The sequence below is a fragment of the Ambystoma mexicanum genome, chromosome 6p (assembly GCF_040938575.1).
Source record: "Ambystoma mexicanum isolate Mex_15411 chromosome 6p, UKY_AmexF1_1, whole genome shotgun sequence".
NCBI lineage: Eukaryota > Metazoa > Chordata > Amphibia > Caudata > Ambystomatidae > Ambystoma > Ambystoma mexicanum.
This window is the reverse complement of record NC_090935.1, coordinates 596,679,139-596,692,742: the sequence shown is the minus strand read 5'-3', so window position 1 is coordinate 596,692,742 and position 13,604 is coordinate 596,679,139. Positions and strand designations below refer to the sequence as shown.

The 13,604-nt window shown below is 49.2% G+C and overlaps 1 protein-coding gene across 3 annotated transcripts; it reads right to left on the bottom strand.

The window, feature by feature from the left end:
• Positions 1 to 898: 898 nt before the first annotated feature.
• OTP (orthopedia homeobox) lies at positions 899 to 13,230 on the bottom strand. 3 transcript variants are annotated; one of them, XM_069627427.1, is made up of 3 exons: positions 13,071 to 13,230; positions 11,222 to 11,661; positions 899 to 3,228 (listed from the first exon to the last, which is right to left on the bottom strand). In XM_069627427.1, the coding sequence occupies exons 1-3, from the start codon at positions 13,105 to 13,107 to the stop codon at positions 2,704 to 2,706; spliced, it is 1,002 nt and encodes a 333-aa protein (XP_069483528.1). In that variant the 5' UTR covers positions 13,108 to 13,230; the 3' UTR covers positions 899 to 2,703. The 3 variants fall into 3 exon arrangements, with proteins under 3 accessions (XP_069483528.1, XP_069483529.1, XP_069483527.1); XM_069627428.1 differs by having other exon boundaries at positions 11,222 to 11,625; XM_069627426.1 differs by having other exon boundaries at positions 11,222 to 11,625; positions 12,981 to 13,213.
• Positions 13,231 to 13,604: the final 374 nt, after the last annotated feature.

Sequence of the window (13,604 nt, the reverse complement as noted above, 5' to 3'; positions counted from 1 at the left end):
CAGTGGCACGCATTGTCACGACTGCGGCGAGCGTGCAGCCCTCACGCCCCGTGTCCAGACAGGAACGAATTACACACAAGCGCGTGTTTGAAGTCGACTGCATGCCATTAATAGAAAACCATTGCTCCAGTTTCGGTGCGTGTGGTGGGGGGTTGGGGAGAGAAGGTGGGCCTTGTTTGAACGAAGCCGGTGATAAATTAGAGCTGGGGGGTACGGCTGGCGTGACGCAGAGCGGGAAAAGGGACGCGGGAGAAGGCTGAGCCAAAGAGAGGAAAATAAGAGTGATGGGAAGAGGGAATCGAGAGAAATAGGTGGCTGGGGATCGTGTATTTTCTATGAATAACAATGCAAACAGGTGCACGGACTCACAGCGCAGGTTGACATGTAATTACTGCTGGGAGACGAGGCCGCCCGCCTTCTCTTTTTACACTATAATTGATTACATACACTCGGGCTTAAAGTTTGACACTAGAAATGTCCATTCTTATGTGGACCCTTCAATCCCAGGAACCCGCATCTGGCGTGCATGGTTTTAATTCGAAGCTAAACAACAGGGGTTGCTGGCTCCGGCCGAAAGCAAAGGCAAACGTGCAACCCCACCGTCAGCGGGGGTGTCTGACATGGTTTAAAATCAAGGCTTTGGGTTGGTGTGCACAGACTGGAGACAACAAATAATGAAATATTGTTTTAAGGGTTGGCCTGTTACGATCTTGCGTCGAGTGTCACTCCAAACTCCATGTCTAAAGAATGCTTACAAGTGTGTTCTATATAGGTGAGCAGAAATAATTTTTAGACACGAGACAAGATGGAGAGTTTAGGAAACTCGGGCCAAGCAGGTCTGGCAAACGTTCACTATTAAGATTTAAAATATAACAAGAAGAATTCACACTAGTCCGAATCACATATTGAAAATGATTTTATTTATCCATTTACATTAAATCGATATAAACTCGTCAGGAAAAGTCAAATAATATATTTTATATTAGCTCAAACATTTATTAAGAAAACCCAAAATTCAATAAATAAGCACAGACAAATAAGTTAAAACATATCACAAATTGACCAGTATTAACAAGAATGCTTTATCTACACAAAACATCCTATCTCACGGGTGTGTTCAATCTTAGAAATCGCTTCGGATCTCTGCCATTGGAGTCGACCAGCACATGCAGAAAGAGCTGATTGTTTTTTTTTTTCTGTACAAAGTCCACGGTGTTTGGTTTTCCCATGTGCACGTTATGCCACTGATGTGCGAGGGGGGTGGCATCGGCGATGAAATCGGGGGGAACAAAATGACTTCCCAACATAAACAATGAAGACGAACATGTGAAGTGCATTTAGAAAAGGTACCATGTATGTGATTCCCGCGCTCTCTTACTTGGAAACATCTGTCCAAATGGTATCTTGTACCAGCTCTAGTATTGCTGTCAGCCAACAAAAACAGATTTATTTTAGAGAACCAGACAATTGCAACCCCGTCTATGTTGTGCTTACAGGTCTTTTCGAGGATACATGACAGTGGCGACAGGTGTCATGGTATTGGCGCGATCTGGTAGTTGTACACTAGTGAGGCCCAGCACAAATAAATTCCTGCTTTGGAAATCTCGAATCGAATCTCTCCCAGTGAAGTCGATGGCAGTAGAAACGAGAGGGATCGGGCTGCCGGGGTTCAGACCAGGGGTAGTGCTGGAAATGATAGTGTCTAGTATGGTGGGGGGCTAACAAGGCAAACGAGTGCGCTGATAAACAGCAGGTGCGAATGGGAAATGGGCCAGCTAACAGAGGTAGACATGGTTCATGAGGAGGCTGAAAGTGGAGGGTTCTGGGGGAGGGGACGAGAGCATCGCGGTCCAGGTGTGTACACTAATTAGAAAGACGTCATATTCTACCACTGACCACTGACACACACCGGGAGAATTGGTTTTTGGGCAAGGAAAGGGGTTATCCATGAATACAACAAACACAGGATTGGAGTTGATGAAAAAAGTCTGATTGCAAACATTTCTTCCCGGTGTTAGGATTGCCATGGAAACGGAAATTCTAGGCATTCCTGTGTAAATGTTCCTGTTGCCAATATTTTTATAGGAATGTGTTCTCCCTGGACCTGTAAAAGTTGCAGAATTTAGAATATTGTGACATTAGGGTGACCGCATTAAGAAATAGACGGGGTTGGCATGAAGGGAGGATAGGGAAAAGTCAGAAAGGTGGAGCCTAATGTGTTGGCATAGAAATTGTGAGTCGACAGGCAGTATGCGTGCGTACTTGGGCTACTAGCGTTTGGGAATTTCTATTTAAAAAAACACATTTTATTTGGGAATGTGTGCCCTAATGAAAAGCCTCTGTGTACGGGTGGGTGTATAAACTGTCAGGAACTTTTAGCTCATACTTACAACAATTGAGGACTGCAAAGAGGCACATGTTAAGGGACTGGCGGGAAGGGATGCTAGGAGGCTGGCACACAAGCCGCCTCGCCCTTCTCTTTAGCACTGGCGCCCATTTCGGACATTCAATTCCAAACAAGAAAACACACAGATATACGACATGTTGAGCTGAAAGGGGAAACGAAAATCTCTCCTTAGGTCGGTGACGTTGGGCATGTCGCAGGTGGTGTGAAATTAGGCATGTCAGAGATGTTTTTTTTCGGAATTAGGCCTTGGCAGGCCGGGCTAGTCCGGTGTGGCATGGGTGGGTGGCGAGGCGCTATTAGGTGAAGCTCATGGACACTGTGTGCTCGAGTGCCTTGCGCCGCAAGGAGGCGATGCTGGTCCCCCGCCACACGTCGCTGCTGTCCGGGGAGCTGCAGAGCTGCGGCGAGCCCGTCACGTTGTTGGGGCCCTGGAGGGAGGCGGGCATCATGCCGGGGAAGGCGGGCTGGTAGAGGTGCGACTGCAGGCCCGAGCCGTTGGAGCCCCCGAGGCTGTTGGCCAGGCCCATGGAGTTGGAGGGCCCGCCGCCCAGGCTGCACTGCGAGAGGGACTGCGCCATGGCCTGCTGCCGGCCCAGGGAGGGCGGCAGCTGCAGCTGCGAGACGCCCATGCCGGCCGTGGCCCAGCGCGTGTCGTTGGCGTGGAAAGAGCACAGGCTGTCGCCCATGGCGGCGGCAGCCGCCGCGGCCGCCGAGTTGAACTGCGGCAGGCCCGGCGTGGGCAGCAGGGTGCCCGGGGAGCGGAAGACGTTGGTGGTCTTCTTGCGCTTCTTCCACTTGGCGCGGCGGTTCTGGAACCAGACCTGGGGGAGGAGAGGGGAGAGAAAAAAGAGGACGGTGAGACATTGTTTATAGACGAGACGCACACATTCCCGCCATTATCCCCACAATTCCTGTGACGCCACATCCTGCGACGGAACAAACAGTCGCGCGCATGCGCGGCGGCTCGGCCTCACGTGCTGGGGAGCTTTCCGGTGCAACTGAAACGTTACCGGCGCTCGTGTCGGCCCCACCCCCCGCCCCCTCAAAGAACTGTGCAAACATCAGTGAAACTCCTTGTAAAGAGCAGGTGTGAGCTACTGCGCACTCCACAAACGCACCCACCCGTGACTAACCCTCGCCCGGGCCGCCATCTTGAACTACATTCCAGAGCGAGTCTGGGCGGAAACGCGGCATGGGCGGGGCCAGGTAAATGTGTCAATGTTCAAAAAAGGGAGGGGGGCGGGGGTCAGCATCGTGCTCTGGTTATGGCACCCCATTATTGACTTTAATTACATATGAGTGCTTAGTGGACGGGGCGCACCATACACAGTCATGTAGGCCTCAGATATAACGACTGATACAGACAGGACACAGTAACATCTCCTTCTCGCGCCCGACCCCATCGTCTTCCAAGAAGAGGGAGGCACGCACTGGTGTAGGGGGTGGGGGGTGGCTGGCGGAGGCTAACCCCTGCATTACGTCTTTTAAAATACCTGTGTTGGCATCTTTGAGGACCCTACTCCGACCCCCCACCCCCGTGTCCCACTCACTTGGCAACTAGTGGATCACAATAGGATTTGCAGCTAAACACGGGAATGCATGCAACTTATTTTAAATCTCAGAACCAGGGCAGTGATCGTTCAGGCCAGTTGGGAGCTACGGCTGAGACCCAAATGCGCGTGTGGTCGCTAAATTGTCAGGAGTACAGAGAGCTTCCTGGGAATTTAGCTGCACGCTAACATGTTCAGCGTTATCGATATTGTATTTACGACTTTTGTTGTCTCAAAAGAACGACGTATTTAATCTATAATTATTATTGTCGACACGATCTGCTTTCCTTCCCTCGTCCACACCATGAACTCCAAGTTTCTTTTTAAACCTACTTTTATCGATGTTTTGAAATGTGTTATTTTTACAAGGAACCCTGAAGAAGCATATGACACTATTATCATGGTATTGTTCTCATGGGCTTGCCATCCAATCTTCAAGGAAGGTATATGTTCTAGGCCATTTTGCCAGTGCAATGTTGTCAAAACCGCCTTTTTGACTTTTAATATATTTTCAACAATAAGTAGGGCCCTGTATTTCACCCCTAAGAAAACCTTAGCATGGCAGATATATGTGTATATGTACCCAGGCTCCCTGAGACATGTAATGCTCATGTTGCTGCAATACCGAAGAATATTGAAATACAATGTATATTCATTCTGAAATCAGAGGCAATCGCGGATAGCACTGGACGTTTCCTCGTTCACGCCTGGGGCCGTAACAATGCGCCCAGAGAACAGTACTGTCACGATGTGCCAGTATCGCCTATCGCGACAGTAGACGACCAGACCTGCTCGTGAAAAGCGCTTTTTTTGCTGCTGCCCCGATCTATATGAAGCCGGCGGAACCACCTTATATTTTAGTGCCTGCGTTCCCCTTTGAACCAGGAGGAAGTTCTAGCAAATTGTAAGGATTCCAAAACAACGTCTAGTTTATAGAAGGCGCTGGTCTCTGAACGTCTGCTAATTGTTTGTTATACGTGCAATTTTGATTTATTTGTGAAAGGTTTATTTTTTAACAGAACCACAATAAACAAACGAATGAAATAAAAAGGCCCCTGTCCCCAATGCTAGTGCCTGCGAGATTAGTCGGCTCGACTCCCTTCCGCATGTATCCAATAACCTGATTGCGACGGAATAACTGCCGTTGGCTTGCTGTTCCATTTGACGCAGTGGAGACCCTATTGCTGCAACGAACAATTCCACCGAGTATCAGCACATTATGTGCGCATATCGCGATTCGTTTGGGCATCCAATTTTCCTCACCTGAGCTATTCACACGGCACGGGAGTTGCGATTTAAACGGAAATGGTACATGTCTGTAGTATAAATAGTATTTTGCATTTCATCATTGCCCACATCCAAGAGCCGTGTAAGCAACATGTTATTTTAAAACACGATCGAATAGTACGACTGTACAATACAGAGAAGCCGATTAAACCAACTAGCTAGCGCGTCTTGGCTGAACAAAGACATTGCGGCGCTTTTTCAAAAGGCTACCATAACCCAAGTTTGGCGATAGATACATGCCTGTGCGATGTATTTAACTGTCCAAATGGGTGTCGGCAAGCTCTACCGACAATCTGCCACTCCAGAAACAAACACCTCAAGTGGTTGGATCTTGCAGAGGGGGCGTGGTGCCCCAGTAGGGTTGACTACACCTTGGGTTGCCTTGCTATGTTCCTCGGTAGCCAGCCCTGGACTCTCATCGCGCCAACACGATCTCACGCACCCATCTTGGGTTCCCAACGGAGATGGCCCGTGTTGTCCTAGCATTCCATTTCCGGCCAGATCAATGGACATAAGCGACAGTATATGCACGGAAATGCACGTTAATGCTGATAGCCATAATGACCCGGTGGCTCAATTTCTACTGCCCATTTTCAGGATGTTTATGTTTACACATACATGTGTGTGCGTGTGTATTTCTACTTATTTAGTGTACACTGCATTCAACTGTATGTAAACCTGCTTATAACAGAAGTGAAGGTGATCATTGCTTAAATGTGAAAAAAAGAGTACATTCATAAAGGGCCATTCCTAGTCCTGCATCAGTGGCCACGGTTACAATTCCCCTTTATACCGTAAAAAGGATAAGAGGCCACACATTCGCCGGGAAATGGGGTGCGATTAAAGCAACATTGGGACAGCAGTTCTTCGGCAGTTCTTGCAATGTTTAGTTGATGAAGGAGAGGTTTGTATTCACCCAAAGGCTACTATAGCCAGGGTGGCCTTTTGAGGGGGTTCCTGGCACTAACAGCTCTCCAGCCATTTTCTGGATAAGCGCTCGTCATTTTCGTGAAACGCCTGTGTCCATCTTGACCAAATGAATAAAAAAGCACGCCTGTGCGATATTTCTAAATCACCGTAAGAATATAATAATTCCATAAAAAAAGAATGTGGAAAATAACCCAGAAACAAAAGACGTATTTTGGGGAGAGAAGAAACGTGCTGCACCTTATGCGTATAATTGGAACCGTTTTTGGTGCCTGAGCCACTGCAATTATTCGCCTGATTAACATTGCTGAGTATTCGTTTTCTTGGCTTTAAATGTGGTCTGTGCTAGAGTCTCCTATTTGGCGCTGCCATCGCGCCACTTGGTCCACTGTTCCCTCCGTGAAAGATTAGATGCACGAGCTTTGCGCACGTTGTGTCGGATTGCGAAATGTATATACATCGGAACGTGGGAATGTGGCCCCTCACGCCCGAACGGGGAAGAGTTACTAGAGGCAATAGGGGCGTGGACCTTTTACGGACGTCCAAAGAAGATTCAGAAAGGGGGCTCCACGGTGCCCAGTAAACCTTCGGTCGATGCCACGCACCCTGGATAAGAGCACGCCCATGGGCCCCGTAGACACGCAACACACGCGCCTCTGTTGGGAACTGTGTTTGCAACGCATCTGCCGGGAACGGTTCTGCTCCGAGCAACGACGTTAGCACAATGCAGCCCTACGTGGCGATAAAGATTAAAAACCATCTTAGGCTTTGATTTATCAGCTGTGGGTGTTAGAGAGACAGAGCCAGTAAACATTGGCTTTTTTTCTGCAGGCGTTCTGGCTTTATAGAGATCTCATTGGAACCCGGCCCTGGCTATGATTAATGTGAAGATTTGCTGGGGAATCTGGAGAGCTGTATTACAGCTCAGATTTCGGGTTCATTTCGATCAGCCATCCGTGAACTCCGGGCCGAATTCATTACACTTTAATAGTGCTGCGGGAGGACGAAAATGCAATTTCTCATTCCATTAGAAAACTAGAAAATACTCTCCGCTTGTTCCCTATTAAGTTGTGGCAGGTGACAGCGCCATTCTCAGGGAGCCGCCATTCTCTGGGAATTACCTCGCATTACTCGAGTTCCAGCAGAATAAAGAGAGAGAGAGAGAGAGAGAGAGAGCCCGACCTGGCTTCCCACTTTCAGAAGCCTATTCCACTGATTTGCTTTTTATGTAAATAAAATATTGAAAGTTAATTAATCCGTGCTAGAGACTAATGATTATGCTTATTATATTGCGTTTCATCGCCAATTTGCATGATTCTCGCATTGCTGCTTAATAAGCCATCCCCGGTTATAAATAATTCTGAAATTGGTTTCTAATAATGGCGTGTCATAAAGGAATTGTTTTATCGCCTGCAAAGCACGGAGGTAATGGGTGCCCCATTGTCTGCTAAGTGGCACGGCTTTATGTGTGTGTGTGTGTGTATGCCTCCTGCACAGAGATAATGTCCCTGTGGCTGTGTGGACCTCCTCGGGAATAAAGCACGGGCTGGAAAACACGAGACTCTCTTCTGGAGAATGGCAGATAGACTGTCATCAGCGCAGGCCTCTCCCAAGAACACATTCCAATTACTCTTCCGTGTACATGGAGCGCGCGCCTGCCAATGTGGGCTGGGGAGCAGGCGCGCTTTACATACATTACTTTTGCCTTAAATTAGTATTCGTCATTTCGAAATGTTAATTAAGGAGGTTCTGCTGATCTGATGACTTTCTTTTACTGGCGAATGTAATGGGAAAAACATTTAAATACCCATGCTTTTAAATTGTTTTATATCCAGCCTGTCATTATCCTGGTAACAATGCCGGGTTTGACGCCTTGATTTGTTTGAGTCGATTTCTTTTTTAGATGGGGATTTTTTAAAGTGCATTAAGGACAATGAGGATTTTATTGTGCTGAAAATATTTCACACTTGTAATCCTACTTAATAGGCCATTAAAAGGCTTTTGGTAGGCTTAATGCATCGCTTCTGTCTATGTTTGGGAAATATAAAGGGCTTGACTAGTCATCATCCTATAGGCTTCTGCCATGGAATATATAACGCGTCCTAGACGTTATATAGAATATATGATATATCTCGGTGTAGTCCTTATATGTGTCCGTTTAGTTTGAATATATTCGCAATACATTTGAAACATGATATTGTAATATTTCCTCACATAAGCACTTTTGCCGCCATCTGCGGAAATTACGAAGCCGGTACATGTATCATTGAAAAGGAACCTGAAAGTGTGTTAGTGCAAACCAGAGCGAGTCCGTTTCACTAAAAACCCACGGACAGATTCTCATAGCGTTTTGAAATGGGAGACACCCATCGAAAAACGCGCTGAGATTCAATGTCGCGGTTAGTCGGTCTTTATGACTGTGATTAACGGTTTGGGCAAGTGGTGTCATAAATGCGTGTGCATTGTGTACTAGTCGTTTCCTGGATTGTTGGGAAGTGATCCTGATTGAGGCGTTCCCTTCAAATGCGAAAGATTAAGTTCAGCACCACGGACAGGGCTCCGGCCCGTGTGACACGGTGAGCATTTCAGGACCTCGGCGAGCTCAATGCACCACCCACATGCAATAATGCACACACTGCCCTCTGGGAGTAGATACCCATGGCTTCTAATAATGGACACGCGCCTCTCCGGTATACCCATGACTTATGACAGGGTACATGTGCCTCCTCTCATGTGTTATCTCATAGGCCTGCACTTATTGCACTAGCCTACCATGTGTTCAATGCCTTGCACTTACCTGTTGCCCTGCAACTGGCTCTCTGGCACTTCCCCCTCCGGGGAACTTCCAGCACTTACCTCCCTCCCCTGTCCCTTGTCTCTCTCTGCACTTGCACGTTCCGAATGCTACAAGGCCTAGTAGGACCACCTCTGCCTTTTGTTCATCATTTATTAATTCAGCCCATAGTATTGTTTTGTTCCCTCCCCTTTGCCCTGTGGGTGCTTTGAAACACAATACCTTCATGTATAAGCGCTTAAACAAATGCACAATAAATAAATAAAATCAATAGGAGTAGGACTCAATGACTTCTAAAAATGGACACGCGCCTTTCTGGAAGTAGGCACCCATGAATTATAACAGGGAACATGCACCTCTCTAGAAGTTGCACCCTATGACTTGTAATAATGGGCACGTGCCTCTCTGGTAGTAGGTACCCATGACTTCTAATAATAGACGCTGCTTCTCTGGTAGTAGGTATCCATGACTTTGAATATTGGACACCCGCCTCTCTGGAAGTAGCTATCCCTGACTTCTAACAATAGACACGTGCCTCTCTAGGAGTAAGACGCCATGAGTTCTAATAATGGACACGTGCATCTCTGGAGTAGGACACCATGAGTTCTAATAATGGACGCGCGCCTCTCTGGAAGTTGGACACCATGACTTCTAATAATAGACACGCTCCTCTTTGGGAGTAAGTCACCATGACTTCTAATAATGGGCATACCCCTCTCTGGGAATAGGTACCTGTGACTTAAGGCAGGGGAAACACGCGTCTCTTGGAGTAGGACCACATTAGCTGTAGTAATGGGCATGCACTTCTCTGGGAGTAGGACGCTGTGACTTATAAAAATAGACACACGGCTCTCTGTAAGTAGGTCCATGACTTCGAATAATGAACACACGCTTCTCTGGGAGTAAGTACCCATGACTTATAACAGGGGACACATGCCTCTTTTGGAGTAGGTACCCATGACTTCTAATAATGGACACAGGCCTCTCTGAGAGGAGGTTTACCATGCCTTAATATGGCCTTATACACCAAAGGAGAGTGCCATTATAGCTGATTAATGACCCCTCCCAAGGTCTATGGGGCTATTAGAATGCTGTGTCAGTTGGAATAAAGTTTTTGAATTCGACGTGGTGAAGTAAACTTTGTTAGTTTAATACTAAGATGCACAAAATGTGCTCGTAAATTGGATGTGTTCCATTATGTTACATTTATACAACTAGGTTGACTTTATAAGGTAAGCATTTTAACTGTAAATTTGGTTGCACCTGGGCAGTTTGAGCATGAACTTGCTTTAGGTGCAATGTTAAAGTGAACGGTTTTTCTTTAGCAAAGTGGAAGAATTGGTCCATGTTTTAGATGTCACTTTGTGTGTTAAATTAAGTTGAAGGGTCTAGTTGAAAACAAATCTTGCTGGGAAAGGGTTTTTGTATTTTCCCTGGCCGCTTCTGAAGACAGCATATATGGAGTGCAGCCACTACCAGCAGGTATGGACTGCCTTCTGAACATTCAGATTGGCTGAGGAGAGGTCAGTAATAGTGGGGTGGATAGGTTTCTCGGCAGTATCGCTTGAGGGCATACAATTGAGGCCCTGTGTATTACAAGACTCGTGGGTTTTAATATGGGAGCCCGAAGACACAAATCCAGTCCTTTCCACCCCAACATGGACGATTGATTGTTACAGGAAACGAATGTCTTGGTGGGTGCTTATCGCCCAGAAGCGCGTTCCTCGGCGGAGGAGTTTAAGTGCGGTTTTTGCGCTAGTGCGGTAAACACATGCGATTAGTGATGAATATCGCTGTGGTTTGCGTGGCGATTATTCGATTTTGGGTGCTCATTCTCCTTAGTAAAAACGAGGGTCTTGTGAAAGGATTTGCCGAAACAATCGCAACTACACTGAACCGCAAGCTTTGAGCGTGTTTTTTTCCCTCCTGCGCCCAATATTAATTGTGCGTTTATTCGGATAATCAATAATTATTCAGTAACGGGGGTCGCTGCTGCCGCATCGTTCCGGTGTAATTATAGTACATTCGGTTTTCATCATTTGTGTTGGACTAACACACAAGTGTGGCGGGTGGATGCTACCGTTCATTGCACAGCCAGTTGGGGGTGGGGGGGTCTGTGTGCCTCGGGAGCTCGAGGCACCTGGGCCTGAATTCTCTGGCCATCCTGTGGGACTGGCCAGCAGCATCTCCCCCCCCCCCCCCCACCGCCCGCCCGCCCGCCCGCAGCCTGGCTGCCGCCCTGCGCCGTTCACTCACCTGCACTCGGGACTCGGTGAGGCCGATCCGCAGCGCCAGCTCCTCCCGCATGAAGATGTCGGGGTAATGCGTCTTGGCGAAGCTCCGCTCCAACTCGTTCAGCTGCGCCGGGGTGAAGCGCGTCCGGTGCCGCTTCTGCTTCTGCTGGCCCGGGTTCTGGCCCTGCTGCTGCCCGCCCTGGTTCTGATTCTGCTGCTGCTTGTCGGGGTCCTTGGAGATGACCGCCATGGACGACTGGTTGGAGCCCACGTTGGTGATGTCCTCTCCGGACAGCAAGGTGGTCCCCTCCACCTGGTCTGAGTTGGGAGCCAAGTCCCCAGGGTGCCCCGGGTCCGAGCCCCCAACCCCGAGCCGGCACTTTACTGTCTCCCGATGCCCCAGAAGCTCGGCGGCATCCTTCATGCCTGTGAATGCAAAGGCACAGGTGAGCCCGGGCATACCTGTGTGTAGAATACCACAGAGCAAGCTAAAACAACACCACGGCAAAGAACACGTACAATCCCACTGTACACACACGAACCCCACCCGGAGAGAAACAATAGCCATGCATAACCCCAAAGCATAACACAGCGGACCCCAAATGTGCCCCACAGACAATCACGCGCACAGTCCAAAGTCACAAACAGCGACACTCTGGTGTGTCTGCCACACCAAGCCACAACACAAAACCGCAAGCCATGCGACTGACACACATACACACATTGAGAAACACAGACCATATGACAGGTATGAAAGCCCAAAATCAAAACCCCAAACTCACAATAGACAAATATAATCCCAGGGAATGGGGTCTTCACAAGCACAGCCCATATGGGAAGCACTGACTTCTAACGGACGCCACTGAGAGAAAACGACCCAGGAAGGCGGCGGTGTTTTCGATGGGGGCCTTTACTGGAGCGCCGCCTGTCCCCGCGTGAATGCCATCGTTCTCCCCACGTCTCTGCTTGCCAACGATCATCCAGGGGACACGGAATTGGACTCTAGCTGTGCCCACTGCAAATCAAGACCACGCGACTCCCGCGGTGTCGAACTGGAGGGAGACCTCGCCCTAGGAACTAATGTGTGCACAGCTCCGACCCCCAAATCACGCCACCCGGGGCAGCGGCTCTGTGCGGAATATTGCAGGTGTGCCGCCCGCACAGTACGGCCCCATGCCCCGGCTAGGGCAACATGGGGCATTTTCGCGACCACCGTCCATTACACGGGGTTCAGAATAGGGACCTATCCAGTGGCCACCCCGAAGCATCCTGGGAACATCCCGCCCCACCCCCGGGGTCCATACATGGCAAGGGCACAGGGGCCGGCCATCTCAGAGCGATCTTTGGAGAAGTCGAAGTGAAGCCCTTCTCCAGCGAAACGCTCTCTGCAGTCACAGTCCTCCGGGGCAAAGTCCCCGCCAAGTTCCCATCGCCGAGTGATGGCGGGACACCTCGGGGAGGCAGGACCGCGTTCTCCAGCGGCCCCACAGAGCACCGAACTTCCATAAACATCCCCACACCCCCCAAAAAAATCCCATCCATCACTGCTGCCTTCCTGTGGCTTTACAGCCGCCTCCACCCCCTAGAGCTGGATAAGCACCCTTCTCCCAAGACTGCAAAAGCCAACATTTCAATTTTATGATTGCCAAAAAAAAATACAAGACACACGAAAACATGATGTGCACAAACACCCACGTCCCAGCCCCAGTTGCCTCAACATGCTCCCAGATTGTTTTAAATGCGATGTTAAATCAAATTAAAGTTGAATAGAGTACAATTACTTTGGAAGGAATTAGCCCATTTAGCGGGCATTAGCGTGGAGTAGGTCAGCAGCGCCGCCGGAGCCGCGGGAGGGAGGGAGGCACACTCACCGAGCCGCGCGTCCAGGAGGTCGGCGTGAGACAGCATCGCGCACCGCTCCAGGGCGAAGGCCTGTCCCCCCCAAATTCTGCCGCCGGACGGGAGCGATTTAAAATAGATAGATATGGATATCGATATGGATCAGCTAAATGAAAGAAATTTCAGTTTTGTGGTTAAAAAAGGGGGCCCCTTTGCATTATAATGTCCTTCAGAGGGAGGGGGAGGCGCTTAGCACTTGAATGGACCGGTGAGCGGCTCCCGGGCGGGACCAATCACAGGGCGAGCTGCAAATGTCAGCGCCCGAGCTGCCTCCGAGCGTCTGCGGCGTGTAGACTCTGCCCGTGTGATCGTGCGGGTGGGAGGGGGCGGGGTGCGCGATGCAAGACTCCCCCCATGTGATGGGCTTCTCTAAGTGCCTGCAGAGTACCCTGCTTGTGTGATGGGTGGTGGTTTCGGGTGGGCGAAGGAGGGTTGGGCGCTGAATGCCTATGTGATGGGTGAAGGCTTGTGTGGGCGAAGGGCAATGCCACATTCTGCCTCTGTGA

Excerpts from the sequence above, each read along its gene's own strand:
- OTP (XM_069627426.1), bottom strand. The coding sequence starts at position 13,107 with ATGCTGTCTCACGCCGACCTCCTGGACGCGCGGCTCGGTGAGTGTGCC. Across the intron at positions 11,626-12,980 it reads ATGGGCTAATTCCTTCCAAA|GCATGAAGGATGCCGCCGAG; the intron begins GTAATTGTACTC and ends TTGCATTCACAG. Across the intron at positions 3,229-11,221 it reads TCACCGAGTCCCGAGTGCAG|GTCTGGTTCCAGAACCGCCG; the intron begins GTGAGTGAACGG and ends CTCCTCCCCCAG.